The sequence below is a fragment of the Heptranchias perlo genome, chromosome 16 (assembly GCF_035084215.1).
Source record: "Heptranchias perlo isolate sHepPer1 chromosome 16, sHepPer1.hap1, whole genome shotgun sequence".
In the NCBI taxonomy this organism is placed as follows: Eukaryota; Metazoa; Chordata; class Chondrichthyes; order Hexanchiformes; family Hexanchidae; genus Heptranchias; species Heptranchias perlo.
Window position 1 is genome coordinate 27834304 of NC_090340.1, and position 21192 is coordinate 27855495.

General features: G+C 44.0%; 1 protein-coding gene across 1 annotated transcript in view; it reads right to left on the reverse strand.

The window, feature by feature from the left end:
- The window catches only part of lpcat2 (lysophosphatidylcholine acyltransferase 2), a 65109-nt gene extending 45057 nt beyond the window's left edge, over positions 1 to 20052 (reverse strand). The window contains exons 1-6 of the mRNA XM_067997870.1: positions 19799 to 20052; positions 17134 to 17276; positions 9326 to 9546; positions 7053 to 7165; positions 6881 to 6941; positions 6171 to 6229 (exon numbers count right to left, since the gene is read on the reverse strand). Coding sequence (XP_067853971.1) covers positions 6171 to 6229; positions 6881 to 6941; positions 7053 to 7165; positions 9326 to 9546; positions 17134 to 17276; positions 19799 to 19981 — 780 coding nt within the window. The 5' untranslated portion in view covers positions 19982 to 20052. The remainder of the gene's footprint in view (positions 1 to 6170; positions 6230 to 6880; positions 6942 to 7052; positions 7166 to 9325; positions 9547 to 17133; positions 17277 to 19798) is intronic.
- Between the last annotated feature and the right edge of the window lie 1140 nt (positions 20053 to 21192).

Below are 21192 nucleotides of genomic sequence, written 5' to 3' on the forward strand. Positions count from 1 at the left end.
TTTTGCTCTCTAAGCTAGGGGAGTGGTTTAAACTAGGAACCTATAACTTGCTAATACTTTATTAAATTAATAACTTAAACTAGATAAATTAATTAGTTTTTAAAAAATAACTAAAAATAAACCAAGTAAATAAATTACATAAAAATTTTAATTAAGTAAATAAATAAAACAAGGTTAGATAGTGGTGGCTGTGCAGGTGGTGTGCTGTAACTGCAGCATGTGGGAGTTTGTGGAGAGCAGCAACAGTAAATGTCTGCAACTCGAGGAGCTTCAGCTCAGAGTTGCTGAGCTGGGGTCCGCGTTGCAGACATTGCGATGCATCAGGGAGGGGGAAAGAGTTACCTGGACACTTTGACCCAGGAGGCAGTCACGCCCCTTAGGTTAGGTAGTGGTTTAGATTTGGTTAGTAGTCAGGGACAGGAGGATGTGACTGCTAGTCAGGCAGGTAAGGGGACCCCAGATGCAGTGGTACCTTTGTCCAACACCTACGAGGTACTTGCTACCTGTGTGGATGAGAACAAAGACTGCAGGGAGGATGGGCAATTTGACATCTGCACCATGGTACAGGAGGCCATTCAAGTGGGGGGAGCGAAAAGCAATGTGGTAGTGTTAGGGGACAGTACACAGTCAGGGGGATAAATACTGTTCTCTGCAGCTGCGACCAGGAATCCTGAAGGCTGTGTTGCCTGCTGGGTGCCAGGGTCAAGGACATCTCCTCGCGGCTGGAGAAGAACTTGGAGCAGGGGAGGGAGGATTCCAGTTGTCGTGGTCCATTTAAGAACAAAGGACATAGGAAGAACTAGGAATGAGGTTCTGCTGAGGGAGCTTGAGGAGCTAAGGTCCAAATTAAAAAGCAGAATCTCAAAGGTAATACCCTCTGGATTAATACCTGAGCCATGCGCAAATTGGCTTAGGGACAAATAGATTAGATGGTTAAATGTGTGGCTAAAAGAGTAGTGTGGAAAGCAGAGGTTTCAATTCATGGGGCACCGGCACCAATAATGGGGAAAGAGGAAGCTGTTCCGTTGGGGAAAGAGGGAGCAAAATTGAAGCCCATGGAATAAAAGGGGCAGTGGCAGCATGGATATGAAATTGGCTAAGTGACAGGAATGAAATTGGCTAAGTGACAAGAAACAGAGAGTAGTGGTGAACGGTTGTTTTTCGGATTGGAAGAAGGTATACCATGGTTTTCCCCAGGGGTTGGTACTAGGACCACTGCTTTTTTTGATATATAGTAATGACTTGGACTTGGGTGTACAAGGCACAATTACAAAATCTGAAGATGACACAAAACCTGGAAGTGTAGTAAACAGTGAGGAGGACAGCAATAGTCTTCAAGAGGACATAGACAGGCTGGTAGAATGGGTGGAGACATGGCAGATGAAATTTAAAGCTGCGAAGTGATACATTTTGGCAGGAAGAATGAGGAGAGGCAATATAAACTAAATGGTACATTCTAAAGGGTGTGCAGGAAAAGAGAGACCCCCTGGGGGTATATGTGCACAAATCTTTAAAGGTGGCAGGACAGGTTGAGAAAGCAGTTAAAAAAGCATGCGGGATCCTGGGCTTTATAAAACACTAGTTCGGCCACAGCTGGAGTATTGTGTCCAGTTCTGGGCACCACACTTTAGGAAAGATGTGAAGGCCTTAGAGGGGGTGCAGAAAAGATTTACTAGAATGGTTCCAGGGGTGAGGGATTTCAGTTACATGGATAGATTGAAGAAGTTGGGGTTGTTCTCCTTACAGCAGAGAAGGTTGAGAGGAGATTTGATAGACGTGTTCAAAATTACGAAGGGTTTAGATGAAGTAAATAAAGAGAAACTGTTCCCACTGGCAGAAGGATCAAGAACCAGAGGACACAGATTTAAGGTGATTGGCGAAAGAACCAATGGCGACAGGAGGAAAACTTTTTTATACAGCGAGTAATTATGATCTGGAATGCGCTGCCTGAAAGGGTGGTGGAAGCAGATGCAATCATGGCTTTCAAAACGGAATTGGATAAATACTTGAAGGGAAAAAATTTGCAGGGCTGCAGGGAAAGAGTGAGAGTACGGGACTAACTGGATTGCTCTTACAAAGAGCCGGCTCGGGCTTGATGCACCGAATGGCCTCCATCTGTGCTGTAACCATTCTATGATTCTATATGACGGTAGATAAGCAATGGCGACCTTTAAAGAAATAATTCATAATTCTCAACAAATATACATTCCCTTGAGGAATAAAAATGCCACAAGAAAAGTGATCCAACCTTGGCTAACTCGAGAAGTTAAAGATAGTAGTAAATTAAATGAAGAGGCTTACAATGTTACCAAAAAGAGTAGTAAGCCAGATGACTGGGAGAGCTTTAGAAATCAGCAAAGGATGACCATGAAATTGATAAAGAGGGAGAAAATTGAATATGAGAGTAAACTAGCAAGAAATATAAAAACAAATGAGCTTCTTCTAGTATGTAAAAAGGAAGAGATTAGCGAAAGTAAACGTGGGTCCCTTAGAGGCAGTGACAGGAGAAATTATAAATGGTGAATAAGCAAATCGCAGAGACGTTTATAAAATATTTTATATCTGTCTTCACAGTAGAAAACACAAAAACCATACCGAAAATAGTGGGGAAACAAGGGGCTAATGAGATCGAGGAATTTAAAGTAATTAAGATTGGTAAAGAAAAAGTACTGGAGAAATTAATGGGCATAACAGCCAACAAATCCTCTGGACCTGATGGCCTACATCCTAGGGTTTTAAGAGGTGGCTGCAGAGATAGTAGATACATTGCTTTTGATCTTCCAGAATTCCCTAGATTCTAGAACGGTCCCCGTGGATTGAAAGGTAGCAAGTGTAACCCCGCTATTCAAGAAAGGAGGAACAGAGAAAGCAGGGAACGATCGGCCTGTTAGCCTGACATCAGTAGTAGGGAAAATGCTAGAATATATTATTAAGGATAGTAACAGGGCACTTAGAAAATCATAATATGATTAAGTGGAGTTAACATGGTTTTATGAAAGGAAAATCATGTTTGATAAATCTATTAGAGTTTTTTGAGGGTGTAACTAGCAGGGTAGATAAGAGGAATCATTGGATGTATTATATTTGGATTTTCAAAAGGCATTCGATAAGGTGCCACACAAGAGGTTGTTACACAAGATTAGGACTCATGGGATTGGGGATAATATATTAGCACGGATTGAGGATTAGTTGACGGACAGAAACAGAGAGCAGGAATAAACGGGTCATTTTCGGGTTGGCAGGTTGTAACTAGTGGGGTGCTGCAAGGATCAGTGCTTGGGCCTCAGCTGTTTACAATGTATATCAATGACTTAGATGAGGTACCGAGTAATAATGTACCCAAGTTTGCTGATGACACAAAGCTAGGTGGGAAAATAAGCTGTGAGGAGGATGCAAAGAGGCTGCAAAGGGATACAGACAGGTTAAGTGAGTGGGCAGGAAGGTGGCAGATGGAGTATAATATGGGAAAGGTGAAATTATCCACTTTGGTAGGAAAAATAGAAAAGCAGAATATTTTTTAAAAGGTGAGAGACTAAGAAATGTTAGTATTCAGAGGGATTTGGGTGTCCTTGTACACGAATCAGAGAAAGTTTAACATGCAGGTACGGCAAGCAATTAGGAAGGCAAATGGTATGTTAGCCTTTATTGCAAGGGGGTTGGAGTATAAGAGTAAGGACGTCTTGCTGCAATTATATAGGACTCTTTTGAGACCACACCTGGAGTGTTGTGTACAGTTTTGGTCTCCTTACCTAAGGAAGGATATACTTGCCTTAGAGGCGGTGCAACGAAGGTTCACTAGATTGATTCCTGGGATGAGAGAGTTGTCCTATGAGAGATTGAGTAGAATGGACCTATAGTCTCTGGAGTTTAGAAGAATGAGAGGTGATCTCATTGAAACATACAAAATTCTTAGAGGACTTGAGGGTCTAGAACTAGGGGTCATAGTCTCAAGGTAAGGGGTCGGCCATTTAGGACCGACAAGAGGAAAAATTCCTTCACTCAGAGGGTTGTGAACCTTTGGAATTCTCTACCACAGAGGGTTGTGGATGCTCAGTTGTTGAATATATTCAAGATTGAGATCGATAGATTTTTGCACACTAAGGAAATCAAGGGATATGGGGATAGGGCAGGAAAGTGGAGTTGAGGTAGAAGATCAGCCATGATCTTATTGAATGGTGGAGCAGGCTCGTGGGGCCGTATGGCCTACTCCTGCACCTATTTCTTATGTTCTTAATCTCTAATGATACAAGTGAATAACTATTTTAGATTTTGATTGATATGTTCTGAAGTTCCAGAAATATAGGTTTGTAGTTGCAGCTTGGAAGACACATATTGAAATCTCAATTTTCAACAAATGTGAGACCGATGATGTTGATGGGGAAAATACAAGAATATTTTGCAGATTACTAACAAGAGAGTTAAAGCCATAAAGAGCAGCCAGCATGGTTTTAGAAGCATTAGGTTGTTCCTCACACAACTAGTGGAGTTATTTTGAGAGACAGATCAGTTATTCGGTAGGAATTAATATACTTAGATTTTTGGAATGCAAATGGTAAAATTCTAGAAGAAGCAATCAGAACAATTCTGGATCTCATAACTAAGTTTTGAAAACAATCTGCAAGAATTGAACTTGTCCTCACTGGAGAAAAGATTAATGGGAACATGACCCAGGAAAAACGACAAACACTGTGGACATAAGCAAGTTATTTAATTAACACTGCAATTGAAGACCTAGAGGATGAGTGTAAAATTACCACCTCAATCAAGGTTAGCGATTAGAAATTATTCTTCCCCTTTCCCTCTCGACCACCCTCAATAGTAGACATGTGGAAGGGATGAACATTGTTAATGCTATGATTGGAAAAATACTGATGAATGGCTTAGAGTGGGATGGAAGGCTTTAAGTTTTTGATCATTTACATCTAAACTTTATTGAATACTATTTCCAAATCTTTTGGGATCACAGAAGTGAAAGAATTGTTCAAATTGATGTCCTGTATATTAATGCTGAATTACATGACATTCAAAAATCTTAGCAATTTGTCACTAACTAAGATGCAGGAGGTCAACTTTTGCATATAGACATTGTCTATAAAGGTAATGCCACAAACAAGTCAGCCAGCATACAAAAGGGACTGGATGTGTGGTTTATTTTTTCTCATTTTTCAAGGAGAGAAGTGAAAATTGACTGAAGTAAACAAGGTTTGTTTACAACTATTACTCTATATGCTTTCTCGCTGTCTGTACAATAAAGCAGCCTAATAATTTGTATCCTGCCTCGTCCCATAAAAGTGTTTTGCAGGTTTGCCTAATGAAAGAGTGGAAAAGCGCACACTAAGGCACGTCTGAAAGACACAATATTCAGTTCAGATCACAAGGGGTTCTTATTGTTATATCTCCATGTTACGTTACTGTATAATAGATACTGGGCAGTACAGGCATACTCCTAAACACAGGGAAAGGTTAACCATTCACCTCAATCCAAGAGGCTGAATAAACTGGGGACAGTTTATGTCAATACAGACTGTACCGGGTTTGTTGAAAGGATTAGGCTTAATAACTTTTGGAGTGGGCAATAAGCTCTAGAAAAAATTGCTACCATTTTCCTACTTCACTGGTTCAAGAACACAAGAAGAACATAAGAATTAGGAGCAGGAGTAGGCCATACAGCCCCTGGAGCCTGCTCCATCATTCAATAAGATCATTGCTGATCTTCTACCTCAACTCCACTTTCCTGACCGATCCCCATATCCCTTGACTCCCTTAGATTCCAAAAATCTATCTATCTCAGCTTTGAATATACTCAACGACTCAGCATCCACAGCCCTCTGGGGTAGAGAATTCCAAAGATTCACAACCCTCTGAGTGAAGAAATTCCTCCTCATCTCACACCTAAATGGCCGACCCCTTATCCTGTGACTACGTCCCCCAGTTCTAGACTCTCCAATCAGGGGAAACAACCTCTCAGCTTCTACCCTGTCAAGCCCCCTCAGAATCTTATATGTTTCAATGAGATCATTTCTCATTCTTCTAAACTCCAGAGACTATAGGCCCATTCTACTCAATTTCTCCTCAAAGGACAACCCTCTCGTCCCAGGTCCAGGGAGGAGGAGAGGGTGGGAAGATGATGAAATAAAATTGTATACACAAACACACAACAAAAAACTCACCAGTCTATTTGGGTATCGAATAAGTACTGGCTGAACAGGAACTCCAGGAATAAAAGCACCTGTAAACATATCAAAAACAGTTAGGATACTTATACTCTTTTGAAACTTCAGGACATTGTCCTCTTGACTTAAAAATTGGTGAAAGTATAAAATTATAGTGACTGGAGAGAGCAGAGATTGAGCAATATGTTAAGATATGGTAATATGTGGGGCTGATCTATGAAAAAGAGATGACATGTTTGGGCCTTTTGCTGTCCCTAACAATTTTTGTATTCACATGACTTAACCCTTCATACAAAGCAGATTCAGCAGAACAATAATTTTAAGTTTTCTGATCACTTAGTGATACATCAATTGGATTCATCAGAAATCTGCTGGAAAATAATTTAGTTATTTGTGAATTACATTTGTCGAGAATTTCATAAGAAACTGACTTTTCTCCGCATATTTGAAGTCTGGAAGGGAAAGGAGTTTGATATCTTTATAAAATAGACCCCTCTACTTGCCTGTTGAAGTTAGGTTTAAAAAAAAAGCCAAAATGGCAGGTGCAGGGTAGGCTCATAATCCATTAAATGTTCCTTTCTAGTTTTAACTCTGTCTACTGAATGAGCAGGAAATTCCGAGTTGGAACAATTATATTGAATATTACACTCCAAATTTGGAAGCCTCTGTAAATGAACTTGAAAATTTAACCAGAACAGTCTGCTCACCTGATTTGAAAGTGATGAGGCAGGAACGATTTGTACAGGTCCCTTCTGGAAAAATCATAAGCTTGAAAGAGAAAGAATGATACTTCAACAAAACAGACTTGATACTGAATTGAAGTCTAATAAAACTGCCAGAGTATAGACAATCACATCTAGTTACATGTGTTCAAAATACCTGGGGCCATTTCCCTCTGGATTTTGCACGCTTTGTAATCTCTTCAATAGTTTTCTTTCTAGAATCTGTCTCAGTGCGTGATACCAACACAGGCTGAACATATTGCAGTAATACTAAAACACAAAAAACAGAAGGCTTTATAAACTTTTTTCCATTACACTATTTGAAATCAGTGGTATTACCTGGAAAAAAAACTGAGATAGGGTGGAAGTAGCTAATACAAAGCAGGAGCTCAAAAGTTGTCACACAAAGAATAAAGTTGATTTATCCAAACTGAGAACCTCATTTACTAAGGCCTTGACACCTTTCCAATTTATTTTAAATCATACCCTACTCACAAAAGCCACAAGTTTGCCGTGTGTTACCAACATTCAGTTGTCTCAGATAACTGGAATAATGCCATTTTATGCATGTTACAAAATGTTCTTAAAAAAAATCTGACCCAATATTTTCAACTCTGACTCCACCAGGCTAGTTATAGAATGTGTTTGCTCCAGAAGTGGTTCCAGTTGAGTTCTTTCAGTACTTTTTTTTAAAATTAAAAAAAAACATTTGCTCAGAGGTGAAGGAGTCAGTATTGTGGAAAGGAATACTTTTCCACTTTGAGCACCCAATGTAAGTATCCAAGCACTTCTAGTCAGGAATATCAACAGACAGACACAGAATAAAGCTTCTTCTGCTCTGGTCCAACAATGTGCCAATACCCCTTATCTTCGAAGAGGACCCTGTAATGTGATTTTCTTTTTACTCCTAACAACAGCCACCATTTATGGCTGGAGATTGGGGATGTGTCCCAAATCAGATATCTTTTTATGCATTGGGCTTACAGCATTAGGAACAGGGTTGAAACTGCCCAAACTTATTTTACGTAGGATCAGTACAACCTGAGCACAGAGGAAACTTTCCTAGTATTAGTCTAACCAAAATTCAAAACCAGGCAATGAAGAGGCAGCACTTATCCATCACACCTTTATTTTCAAGATGCAATTCCAGCTAAAATAACTTACATTTACACAATGCCTTTAACGTAGAAAAAAGTCCTAATCTGCTTCACAGAAGGTGAAAGGAACAAACGGTCACTAAGCAAAAGGAGAAGAAAGCTTGGTCAAATAGGTGGGTTTTAATGAGGGTCTTAAAGGAGGAGAGGAAGTTCAGGAGGCAGAGGGGATGAGGGAAAGAATTTTAGAGTTTGGGGCCTGGCAGCTGCAGTATGTCGCCATTAATGGGTCAAACATAAGAAATAGGAGCAGGAGTAGGCCATACGGCCCCTCGTGTCTACTCCGCCATTCAATAAGATCGTGGCTGATCTTCAACCTCAACTCCACTTTCCTGTCCGATCTCCAAATCTCTTGATTCCCCTAGAGTCCAAAAATCTATCTACCTCAGCCTTGAACATACTCTGGAGGTGAAGGGAGATTCACAAGAGGCTAGAGTCAGGGGAACACCAAGCTCCAGGGAAAGAGTTGGAGGAGGTTATCGATTTAAGGATGTGAGGGGCGAGGCCACGAAGGGATTTAAACACAAGGATGAGAATTTTAAGTTTGAGGCTTTGGGAGAGTTTATCAGTGAGTTGCTGAACCACACAAACCAGAAAGTCCCACATTTGATCCCAGTCTGTACTCAGCCAGGATGACAGTAGGTGTGCTACATTTGTCCTCGGCATCACTCGGTTGTGGGGGCAGTTAGTCAAAGTTCCCACGCCTCTTTGGTAACCAGCAATACTATTTAATATTGGTACGGCTAATTACCTATATATGACTTTCAAAGTTGTTAAATGAGCCTCACTTGAAGAACACAAATCTAGCACACTACTGCTTATGATAGATTCTATAAGAACATAAGAAATAGGAGCAGGAGTAGGCCATCCGGCCCCTCGAGCCTGCTCCGCCATTCAATAAGATCATGGCTGATCTTCTACCTTAACTCCACTTTCCCACCCTATCCCCATATCCCTTGATTCCCTTAGTCTCCACTTCTCCTATTTGTAAATCTTTTTCTACTGATCTCTCAGCAACATTTAAATACAATTATGTTTGGAATGTATCAAGAATGCTTCCACATAAAATTAAACATTTTCCCATATGCTTGTTTCTTATTTACATGGATATCAGCATTTCAAAAAATATACTTACAAAATGCTACATTTTAATTACCTCATTACCAGTTACTGATAACCCAGTCTAAAATTCCAACCTTAGCATTTAACACCAATTTATAATATAAACATAAAGCAAACAGTGCAACAGAAACAATGATAAATAAATAAAACTCACATCCAAACAAAGGAATGTTAGCATTCTCAGATCGTGAGACAATTGATGGTATCTCAGCTACGATATTCACAACTGCATCAAAGTAGCTTGAGTGAGGAGCAACAACAAGGATTGGTGCCTCAGTTGCCATGGCTCTTTCCCCCTTCACCTTAATTCGCATGAAGCCCACACAAAAGTATAAGGCACGTCCCAAGGATTTCAAAATAACACGTGAAACACTTCTGTAAATGAAATTTATTGATATGAAAAATTAGCACCTCCTCCAGTTTAGACAATAAGAACACAGGCTACCTTTTTTGCTGGGGGGAGGGCAGGAATAAAAGGTATCCCAAGTCTTGGGGGGGGGGGGGGGGGGCGCGGAGAGGAAACAAATGATTGATATGTAATCAAATTATGTACACACAGACAGCTAAGCAAAATCTTCCAACCCATCATGCTTAATCTGATAAGCATATTCATTGCATCAACACTAATCATCTGGTGTAACTAGTCAATAAATGTTGACCTACACTTCTTTCAGTAAAACAACGGAGGGATTTGTTTTCAAATCAAGGCATGTTTTGAAACTTTTTTTTTAAACTCTTAAGCATACAAGCTCAACATAAAATAATTAGACAATTAGGCCATATTAAACAAACAGTTGATCTTTGCAGTTCCCTTTTAAAAGCAAACATTCCTATTAAGATTACTGGAACAGTGAGCACGGATCAGTCTCTGAAAAGGAAATAATGCAGCAAAGAACTACAGTCACATTACTGAAATCCATTTATGGGTTGTTAACCTATGATTAACCCTCCTTTGTTAACATATGATTAACCCTCCTTAAATTTTACACACTTTCAACAGCATGAGCAAATACTACAAGATGCAATTCCAATATATTGATTTTAGTTTGAGCAAATGGATTCTACTCAAAGTAATAAACAAAATAGAATAAATTTTGAGATGCTTAATGTTTAATAATAAAATGGATGCCGAGCAGTTTAGTGTCACTGGAAAACCTGAAGACCAGCTTGATAGCAATGACTGATTGACCAGAAGTATACACATGATGAGTGAGGTTTTAAGGACCTACTAACCAAAAGTACCAACCATTAGGCATTTAAATAATCAGGCAAACAGAACTGTTAATTTAACACTAGAGACACAATATTCTTTTAAAACCTCCAAGATATTGCATTTTGAACTTGGCTCAGTGATACCACTCTCGCCTCTGAGTTAGAAGGTTGTGGGTGCAAGTCCAACACCAGGGAGAGGAAAATTGGGCGGGTTGTATAACTGGGGTGGTTGATCCACTGCCGCCCATTTTACGTGCTGCCAAAGTTGAACGTTTCAGCCATTGTTTCCCAGGACCTTGAAACTCCTCATCTTTTTCAGTCTTCTGCTCTTCCTACAATCTGCGGGTTTTTATAACACAAACTTGGCATCACCTAGCCACTCACTATATTTTGTTTTGCCTCATCTGCTCTACTCTTTTCAACCTTAATAATGTCCTATACTGTAGGCCTCGGTTTCTCAAAGGAAGAAAAAATACAAGACTTTTTATTTATTTGTAATCCTATTTTGTATTTAAGAGTTATTCCCAAATATTCTGTCAGTTTTCTCATTGTTTCAACCTTTAAATTGTGTCAGCCTTGGCTCAGCGGTAGCACTCTCATCTCAGAGTCAGAAGGTTGTGTGTTCAAGTCCCACTCCAGAGACATGAGCACATAATCTAGGCTGGCACTTCAGTCAGTAATGAGGGACAGCTGCATTGTCGAAGGTGCCATCTTTCAGATGATATGTTAAACTGGGGCCACGTCTACCCTCTCAGGTGCATGTAAAGGATCTTGCGGCCTCTTTTCGAAGAGCAGGGGAGTTCTCCCAGTGTACTTGCCAACAGTTATACCTCAACCAACGATACCAAAACAGATTATCTGGTATTTTATCTCATTTGCTGTTTGTGGGAGCTTGCCGTGCACATATTTTTGCTGCTGTGTTTCAAAACTTCACTTCAAAAGTACTTATTTGGCTGTGAAGCTCTTTGCGACACCCTGAGCGCAGACAGAGAATTCTTTCTTTTATGGTGGCACCTGACATGAAAGTGTTCAAGTTAGATTATTTTTGCTATGTGCAATGCTGGCAGTGTGATGCCCAGATCCGTTGCCAATTAAAAAAAAACTTTTGTTGCTCATGTCCATTATTATTCTGTAAAATTCAGCATTCCAAAACAAAAATATCATCCTCCAACCCAGCATATTTTTGTGCAATCTAAAATTTGTACTACAACTTTTACTACCTCTATTACGGACCAAATGCTGGAATATGGGATTAGAGTAGTCAGGGCTGATGGCCGGCGCGGACACGATGGGCCGAAGGGCCTCTATCCGTGCTGTATAACTCTATGACTCTATGACTCTAACTTGCTTTAGAACATGCATCATGAACACACAGTATGGAAACTAGAGTAGAATTATCTAGAGAAAGTTTGGAAATTAATTATAAAATAATTTACAAAAGTGGGCTGAATGGCGATGTTATATTTGCAATGGAGTACTTCTGAAACTAGTGCATCTTTGACTCTCAAAATTGGGTAGATGTGCTACAATGTACAACACTGACACCCTTTTAAACTATTCTCCCTTAATCTTGACACTTATTAACAGTTATACTTAATCTTTGACACATCAATTTGCTGAAGATTAAGAAAATAGAAACAAACTCAGCACTCCATAACGTGTTGCCCGAGCCACAACACCCCATAAGACCATTGTAATCACCGTCTACCCAAAAGATGTCCATCAGGATTTGACTCCACCTTTTAAAAAATAAAATTCTAATCAATGCATACTCCAAACAGGATAAAGAGCATCCCATGGTGAACTGGGGGAGCAAGAAGATAAAATGAGTTGACCGTACTTAATCCACTGACCATTTAGACATCATGCATAGTTCATTTCTCAATAAACCACCATCAGTATATGACTCCACCTTTTAATCTGCTCAAGGTGCATCAATAAGCAATTTTAAATTATTTCCTATTACTACTAGTGCAATTAAAAAAAGGTTTTGGAGATAGCAAATGCAACAAACGTGTAGAATTACCAAGGAGATGGGAACTGAAATTAGTAAAACATTGACATTTCTGTACAGCTATTAAATTTGAGAGATTCCTGGAATTGGAGTGGCTAATATAACCCCATCATTTACAAGAGTCCAGATGCACACCTGGAAACTATAGACCAATAAGTTTAACATTTGTTGTGAGGAAAATCTTCAAAATGATCTTAAGCCAAGTAGTGAAAAACATAACATGTTAGGACAATCCAATAAATTCAGTGGTACTTGTGCAGGACTAGGTTCACCACATCCTAAAATTTGAAATGTACAGTTTCAAAATTGTTTGCTAAATTGTTTGTTCTCTCACTCAAGATGTCTTGATAAAGCAACCCCAATAGACATTTTCTGGAGTCCTTCAGTGGTTCACCCAGTCACTGCAGCAATGGCATAACAACAACAACTTGCATCTACATAGCACCTTTAATGTGGCAAAACGTCCCAAGGTGCTTCACAGGAACATTATCAAACAAAATATGACACCGAGCCACATAAGGAGATATTAGCACAGGTGACCAAAAGCTTGGTCAAAGTGGTAGGTTTTAAGCAGCGCTTTAAAGGAGAGGTTTAGGGAGGGAATTCCAGAAGGTAGGGCCTAGGCAGCTCAAGGCAGGATCGCCAATGGTGGAGCGATTAAAATTGGGGATGTGCAAGAGGAGAGAACTGGAGGAGCACAATCAGAGGGTTGTAGGGCTGGAGGAGATTACAGAGATAGGTATGGAGGAGTACAATATTTTGCCACACATTAAGGGGTTAAGAAATTTTCTTTATTATGTCCTGTATAGCATATGAACTTCCCTTAGCACATTGTGAGGGGTACCAACTTAACTGCTGCTATCATTATTGTAATCAAACAGGCTCCACCTGTTCCTGTTGTGTTGTGCGAGGCAAGAAATGCTGCAGTATACATGCTTTTCCACAGCTATGTTAAATGGATCTTTGCAAAATTAATGTTGTACTCGTGCCGGCAGCCTCAGACAGTGTGAAGCACTCTCTGTATTAACATTTTCCCATTTACAGTAGTTAGCAAAACCTGGGGGGGGGGCGGTGTGAAGGGGAAAGAAATGGAGAGAGAAGGAGAAAAAAAAAGAACTCCCATTTCCACATGGAAATCTCATTCCAGGATTAACAGATAAGCTCATGAGTACTCTTCATATATAAAAACGTATTCTGGTGTAAATCCAGCAGAAAAAACTCTTAGGAGCTGTAGCTTTATGTGCCAGAACGTCACAAATTGGATTCTGACAATTCTCAAGGCTAAATTGCTTGTAATCTTTTATCCCTTCCAGGACATCAAAAATTTCACAAGATTATTCAAGATCTCATTTATTGAAATATTGTTGTTTCTAAATTAGGCAATTAAAAAAAATTAATATATACATTGGGTTGGAGGGGGGAAGAGAGGAGAAGAGATAAGGAAAGGTATGTGCTTCAAGATATTCTGGATTTGTTCATAACGGAGGGAAATCAGGAACTACAAGATTTCCAAATCTTTAATAGGTGATTGTGCTGAAATATATTGTCTGTAATTTATCTGAGGTGACTACAGGGTAATAATGAAAGAACTCCGGTGACATATAAGAGCAGAGTTATCTGCAGCCCAAGGTCAGAATACTGATTTGTAATCCCTTCCAGTTTCAATTTTACAGATGATGTCAACAATTGTGAAATTTGCAATTTATTTTTGTATTAACGAAATCATTGCAGAATATTTTTCTTCCTTCAAAGTGCAATTAGAAGGGTACATGCATGAGATATCCAATACTGGGCAAAAAGATTACATTAGACCTCAATTTCCTGCTGACTGTGGAGTTACAGGAAGTGGGCAACAACTGAAGAGGGGCAGCTAGTTCTCTAAAAAGAGATCAAGTGAGAAAGTAGAGTAGAGAAGGCAGTAATGAGGCTAGGGACTGGAGACAAGTTACAGGCAACACACAGTTTATGAAGGGTGCTAACTTTTTTTTTCGTTACCCTGGTTCCCACCTCTGTAATTCCCAATGGGAAAAAAGCATAAAGACACACAATTGGCAATTCAAAATGAGATCACAAAATAATAGCCACTATAGCTGACTGGGATAAAAGCGTACAGGGTTCGCAGCCAGAGCCCAGCATGCATCAATGCTACCTGTATGAACTGACGGATGTCCAAGAGTTGTTGCAAGATAACAATTTAATCAGAGTCCAGATATCAGCCACACCACCAAATTTTAAATGGTTTATAGAGATCATCTGAACTCAGTTATGAAAATAGTGCTAGGAAATAACTTTTAACAATTTTATACTAAGGAAATCAGTAGTGCCGATTTTATTCTATTTTGTGTCAATATTCTGCTGAAACTGGATGTCATGTTGGACATCAATCGCTAGGATGCTTCATGCAGTTAATGCCTAATGACATTTGTGCAGCTAATTTGCACATAGCAAGCTCCCACAAACAGCACTGAAATGAATGACCCGACCATCTGTTTTAGGTGTTGGTTGAGAGATAAATGTTTGGCCAGGACAATATGAAAACTCCTGATCTTCTTTGAATAGTGCTGTGGGATCTTTTATGTCCACCTGACTGGGCAAACGGGGCGTTACAGTGAGGTCTTCACATATCATATTTGAAGAGACAGGGGACTTGAATGTATCAAGATATCTGCTCCTGGCCAGGTCCCACTCTCGAGGCTCTATTACCTGCCTCACAGGCTCCCAGATAGCTACCCAAGTACCTGCATTATTCTTAGAATTGACCCAACTCTTGCAGTAATAGTGTGGATTCCCTGAGTTACTGATCAGAGTCTATGTGCTGCTCTCTGACTACCATTCAGCGCAAGGCCAGGAATCACCATTATTGCTATCTACACTTCCGGATTTGCCTGTACAATTTGGTGGTATAGGAAACGCAAGGTCACAAATCTTATCCACCAATGAGGTAGCTGCAGTGAACCCTTAGGCCAGACTGAAGTTCTGAACCTCTGGTCTGCAATGTGGCACTCCTGGATGCACCCCACAACGGGCTCAACTGGTGTGACCTAGCAGGGTGGGGACCACAATTGACGATCTTCATGTCTTCAATAAATGTTTCATACAAAAAGATGACATTTCAAAGAAGGTATCAACTCTTCTGCATATATATCGGGTAAATGGCACTGACCATTTTCCATTACCATAGGCGTCAATTACAAAGGCGCCACTTAAACCATATTAAGCGTGTTGACTATTTCGGGCAGCTCAAGCAGCTGTTCGCACCTTGTTAAAGAGCAATTACCTGTCATCAACCCTCCCCCAATAGCCTCTAGAACTTCTGCCACTGCTGTGAGCCCTTCTTGCTGAGATGGACATTTTCCAGTTCCGTTTTAAAATTAACAGGACAGTCTGATCATCTCTTCCACGGATCCAGGTCTTCCATTTATTTATTTTTTAATTGAGACATAGCTGACTATTCGTCCCATGAGCTGTTTCAAATTCTGGAGCCTAACAATTACTCATTACACTGCACTGACTGTGCCATGCTGTAAAGGATGGGCAATGTTTGGCCTTTGGTAAAAAAAATGACATCCTGGAAGGAGTTGTAATTGTTGAAACAGCTCATGCCAAGTTTCTTCAGCAGTCATTGCTATTCTGCTAGTGGTTCTATATCTGTCAGTCTCTGTGGACCTGGTGCTTGTTGAAGGGGAAGCATGAAATGTGAATTATTTTTAAGAATTGACCATGTGACGAGAAGTAAATGTATGACTAAAACAGTTGATTTTTTACTCACTTTATTTGAAAATTTTGCTTGGTTACATTTCTATGTCTGAACAACCCTTGAAAATGAGTATTCCTTTCACAAGATTAAGTCATGAAGTAAAGCAGTGTGCTCCTGTAAAACAGCTATCTTGTGTCACTGAAGTGACTACCTTATCAGTTAAGGCAAAATAAACTAATTACCCCATCACTGCTTTGACATGGTATAGTAACTTGGAATTACCCTGGCCACATTATACCGGCCATCGCATGTAGCGAGGGAATCCCGTTCTCACGAACATGGCCACTGTACGCGGTGGGGATTGTATATACATAGAAGCATTTACTCAGGTCATCCTTGAAATGCTACTTCGCTTTTATTTTCTGACCACTCCTCACATGTGTCATTGGGTGAATGGATCACATGGTGCGGCATTCAGTCGTACAGACCAGAAAGGATCAGATTCAATCTTTCGTCAGTCATCCTGTCTCAATCAGAACAGCAAAAGGAAGATACAACAATTTGCCTCAATAGCCCCAAGCTATGAAAGGAAAAGTTGTTTTTTTTAAAAAAATGGCCAAGGTTTCCACTCCCAATTATTATCCAAGGCCCACACTGTAAGTGTAACTTTGTGTATACAAGAGAGGACTAGGTCAGGCTCCACTCTGGCACATGCGACCTACTGACATTCTCCATCCAGATTCTGATGTGTAGAATAACCATTCCGATGAGATACTGAAATCTTGTCACCACCCACCAAATTGTACCTGAACATAAGTCACTGCCTTCAGCAAATTGGGCAAGAAAACCAAAGAGAGAGACAATTATATCCTGTAGAGTTACACGTCTGCCAACTGCACATGGCAATCAGCACATATCAGTGTCAGGTCCTTACTTGGAGGATAACTGCTGCCTTAAGCTCATCCTCCCAGAGGGTACTCATTGCTATTCTGTATTGGTGGTACGTATGTGTTTATAACCAAAAATAACCAGTGCTTACCTTTTCCAGTTTGGAGCTGGTTCCTGATTTACACATACTGGGCAGCAGATTCGTCCTAAAAATGCGAATGGCCAAGCGACGAGAGAGATGACGAAAATACACAAGAGACGCAAGGGTACAAGGGTGACGCTGGCTAGAGCAATCTGCAAAAAGGCACAATAAAACACCACAGGTGACTGCCAATTCACAGTAGAAAAAACATTTCCCTGCACTGAAAAATGAACAGAAAACAAAGACTGTACTGCAAAAACACAGAAAATACTGCACTCAGGAAAAAAGTAACACGCCCAATAAAATACATAGAACTGAGCCCCACTCCAACATACACAAACCCACCGAGCTGTGTTCAGACGCACACATGCTGAGCCCCGATCTGATGGCCCCTGCAGCGCTGAGCTCCGATCTGCTAACCACTGCAGTGCTGAGCTCCACTCTGCTATCCCCACAGTGCTAAACCACACTCTGCTGACCTACAGTGCTGACCCTCACTCTGCTGACCGTGCTTTTCTGACCCCACTGTACTCATCCTCACACTGCAGTACTAATCCCTTTCTCTTCTGGCACTGTCACAATGCTGACCCTTACTCTGCTGAACTCAGTGTTACCACTACTATGCTGACCCCATAGAATTGACCCCACATTACTTTCACTCTGCTGATCCTCAAAGTGTTGGCCCCGTGTTGATCCTCATTTTGCTGCCCCGGCAGTATTCACCCCCCCCCCACACTCTGCTGACCCCGCAGCGTTGACCCCTCCACACTCTGCTGACCCCGCAGCGTTGACCCCCCCCACACTCTGCTGACCCCGCAGCGTTGACCCCCCCACACTCTTCTGACCCCGCAGCATTGACCCCCCCACACTCTGCTGAACCCCAGCATTGACCCCCCCACACTCTGCTGACCCCGCAGCGTTGACCCCCCAACACTCTGCTGAACCCCAGCATTGACCCCCCCCACACTCTGCTGACCCCCCCTTCCCTCCCTCCGCTGACCCCCCCTTCCCTCCCTCCGCTGATCCCCCTTCCCTCCCCCCTCCCTCCGCTGAACCCCCTTCCCTCCCCACTTCCTCCGCTGACCCCCCTTCCCTCCCCCCTTCCTCCGCTGACCCCCTTCCCTCCCCTGACCCCCCCTTCCCTCCCTCCCTCTGCTGACCCCCCCCTTCCCTCCCCTCCCTCCCTCTGCTGACCCCCCCCTTCCTTCCCTCCCTCCCTCTGCTGACCCCCCCCTTCCTTCCCTCCCTCCCTCTGCTGACCCCCCCCTTCCTTCCCTCCCTCCCTCTGCTGACCCCCCCCTTCCTTCCCTCCCTCCCTCTGCTGACCCCCCCCTTCCTTCCCTCCCTCCCTCCCTCTGCTGACCCCCCCCTTCCTTCCCTCCCTCCCTCCCTCTGCTGACCCCCCCCTTCCTTCCCTCCCTCTCTCTGCTGACCCCCCCTTCCCTCCCTCCCTCTGCTGACCCCCCCTTCCCTCCCTCCCTCTGCTGAACCCCCCTCTGCTGAACCCCCTTCCGCTGAACCCCCTTCCCTCCCCCTCCTTCCGCTGAACCCCCTTCCCTCCCCCTCCCTCCGCTGACCCCCCCTTCCCTTCCTCCCTCTGCTGACCCCCCCTTCCCTCCCTCCCTCTGCTGACCCCCCCTTCCCTCCCTCCCTCTGCTGACCCCCCCCCCTTCCCTCCCTCCCTCTGCTGACCCCCCCCCCCTTCCCTCCCTCCCTCTGCTGACCCCCCCCCCCTTCCCTCCCTCCCTCTGCTGACCCCCCCCCCTTCCCTCCCTCCCTCTGCTGACCCCCCCCCCTTCCCTCCCTCTGCTGACCCCCCCCTTCCCTCCCTCCCTCTGCTGACCCCCCCCTTCCCTCCCTCCCTCTGCTGACCCCCCCCTTCCCTCTGCTGACCCCCCCCCTTCCCTCCCTCCCTCTGCTGACCCCCCCCTTCCCTCCCTCCCTCTGCTGACCCCCCCCTTCCCTCCCTCCCTCCGCTGACCCCCCCCCCTTCCCTCCCTCCCTCCGCTGACCCCCCCCCCTTCCCTCCCTCCCTCCGCTGACCCCCCCCCTTCCCTCCCTCCCTCCGCTGACCCCCCCCTTCCCTCCCTCCCTCCGCTGACCCCTCCCTTCCCTTCCCTCCCTCCCTCTGCTGACTTTGCAGTGCTGACCCCCCCCCCTCTGCTGACCCCCCCCCCTCTGCTGACCCCCCCCCCCTCTGCTGACCCCCCCCCACCCTCTGCTGACCCCCCCCCCCACCCCTCTGCTGACCCCCCCCCCCTCTGCTGACCCCCCCCCCCACCCTCTGCTGACCCCCCCCCCACCCTCTGCTGACCCCCCCCCCCCCACCCTCTGCTGACCCCCCCCCCCCCACCCTCTGCTGACCCCCCCCCCCCCACCCTCTGCTGACCCCCCCCCCCCACCCTCTGCTGACCCCCCCCCCACCCTCTGCTGACCCCCCCCCCCACCCTCTGCTGACCCCCCCCTCCTCTGCTGACCCCCCCCTCCTCTGCTGACCCCACAGTGCTGACCCCCCCACCCTCTGCTGACCCCCCCACCCTCTGCTGACCCCCCCACCCTCTGCTGACCCCCCCACCCTCTGCTGACCCCACAGTGTTGACCCCCCTCCCTCTGCTGACCCCCCTGGCCGCTAACGGCTGTCCCACACAGAGGCTCGCCTCTTTTTTAAACTCACTTTGAGTTTGTCCGCCACACTGAGCTCGATGCGATAAATGAACGGATTAAGGACGGGCGGCTGAAAGAGCGAGCTCTGCCTGGGCAACGGGAAGGCCCTCTTCACGGATTTGGTCTTGGTCCTGGTCCTAGCGCCGGACACGATACACGACCCTGACCCCGACCCCGACCCCGACCCCGACATCTCAGCTCCGACCCACCGACCGACCGGGACCGCCAAACACACTGCTGCTGCTCCACTCCGCCAGTGACATGCGCAGACCTGCCCCCGCGCGGCTGGACCCGTACGCGCGCCACCCAGGGAGGATGCACAGAGCTGGGACTGACCCAGGGAGGATGCACAGAGCTGGGACTGACCCAGAGAGGATGCACAGAGCTGGGACTGACCCAGAGAGGATGCACAGAGCTGGGACTGACCCAGAGAGGATGCACAGAGCTGGGACTGACCCAGAGAGGATGCACAGAGCTGGGACTGACCCAGAGAGGATGCACAGAGCTGGGACTGACCCAGAGAGGATGCACAGAGCTGGGACTGACCCAGAGAGGATGCACAGAGCTGGGACTGACCCAGAGAGGATGCACAGAGCTGGGACTGACCCAGAGAGGATGCACAGAGCTGGGACTGACCCAGAGAGGATGCACAGAGCTGGGACTGACCCAGGGAGGATGCACAGAGCTGGGACTGACCCAGGGAGGATGCACAGAGCTGGGACTGACCCAGGGAGGATGCACAGAGCTGGGACTGACCCAGAGAGGATGCACAGAGCTGGGACTGACCCAGAGAGGATGCACAGAGCTGGGACTGACCCAGAGAGGATGCACAGAGCTGGGACTGACCCAGAGAGGATGCACAGAGCTGGGACTGACCCAGAGAGGATGCGCAGAGCTGGGACTGACCCAGAGAGGGGATTGCACAGTATCAGAAACTCTCAACTCTTAATAGGATTAGTTCATAATATTTTAAACCGTACCTGTCGGCTTTGTAATGCATTAACTCATAAATGTTTTATTTTCATTTTTTTTGTGGAATTGACAGTCTTTACAGAGGACACACCTATATAACAAGTCACGTATGGGCCTGACTATAAAATGCTTATACTTATTAATGAAAAGTGAACTATTTATCCAACCATCGTCACAGTCAAACCTGTCGAGTCTCGTTTATTTCAAGTGAGTCACGTGTTTGTAATGTCAATGTCACCTCGATATGCTCCTGTAAATGATATTTTTGGTTTAGATTTTTCAGAATTTGAGTTTTACATCCAATTAATTGTTTAAGCAAGGGGGATAAGACAAGGTTATTTTTTGCTTGAATTATTAAACATCCAGATCGAAACAATAGCTAAACTGAAAAATATCTTGTTCCTTTAAAAGATTGTCTGGAAAAATGTGATT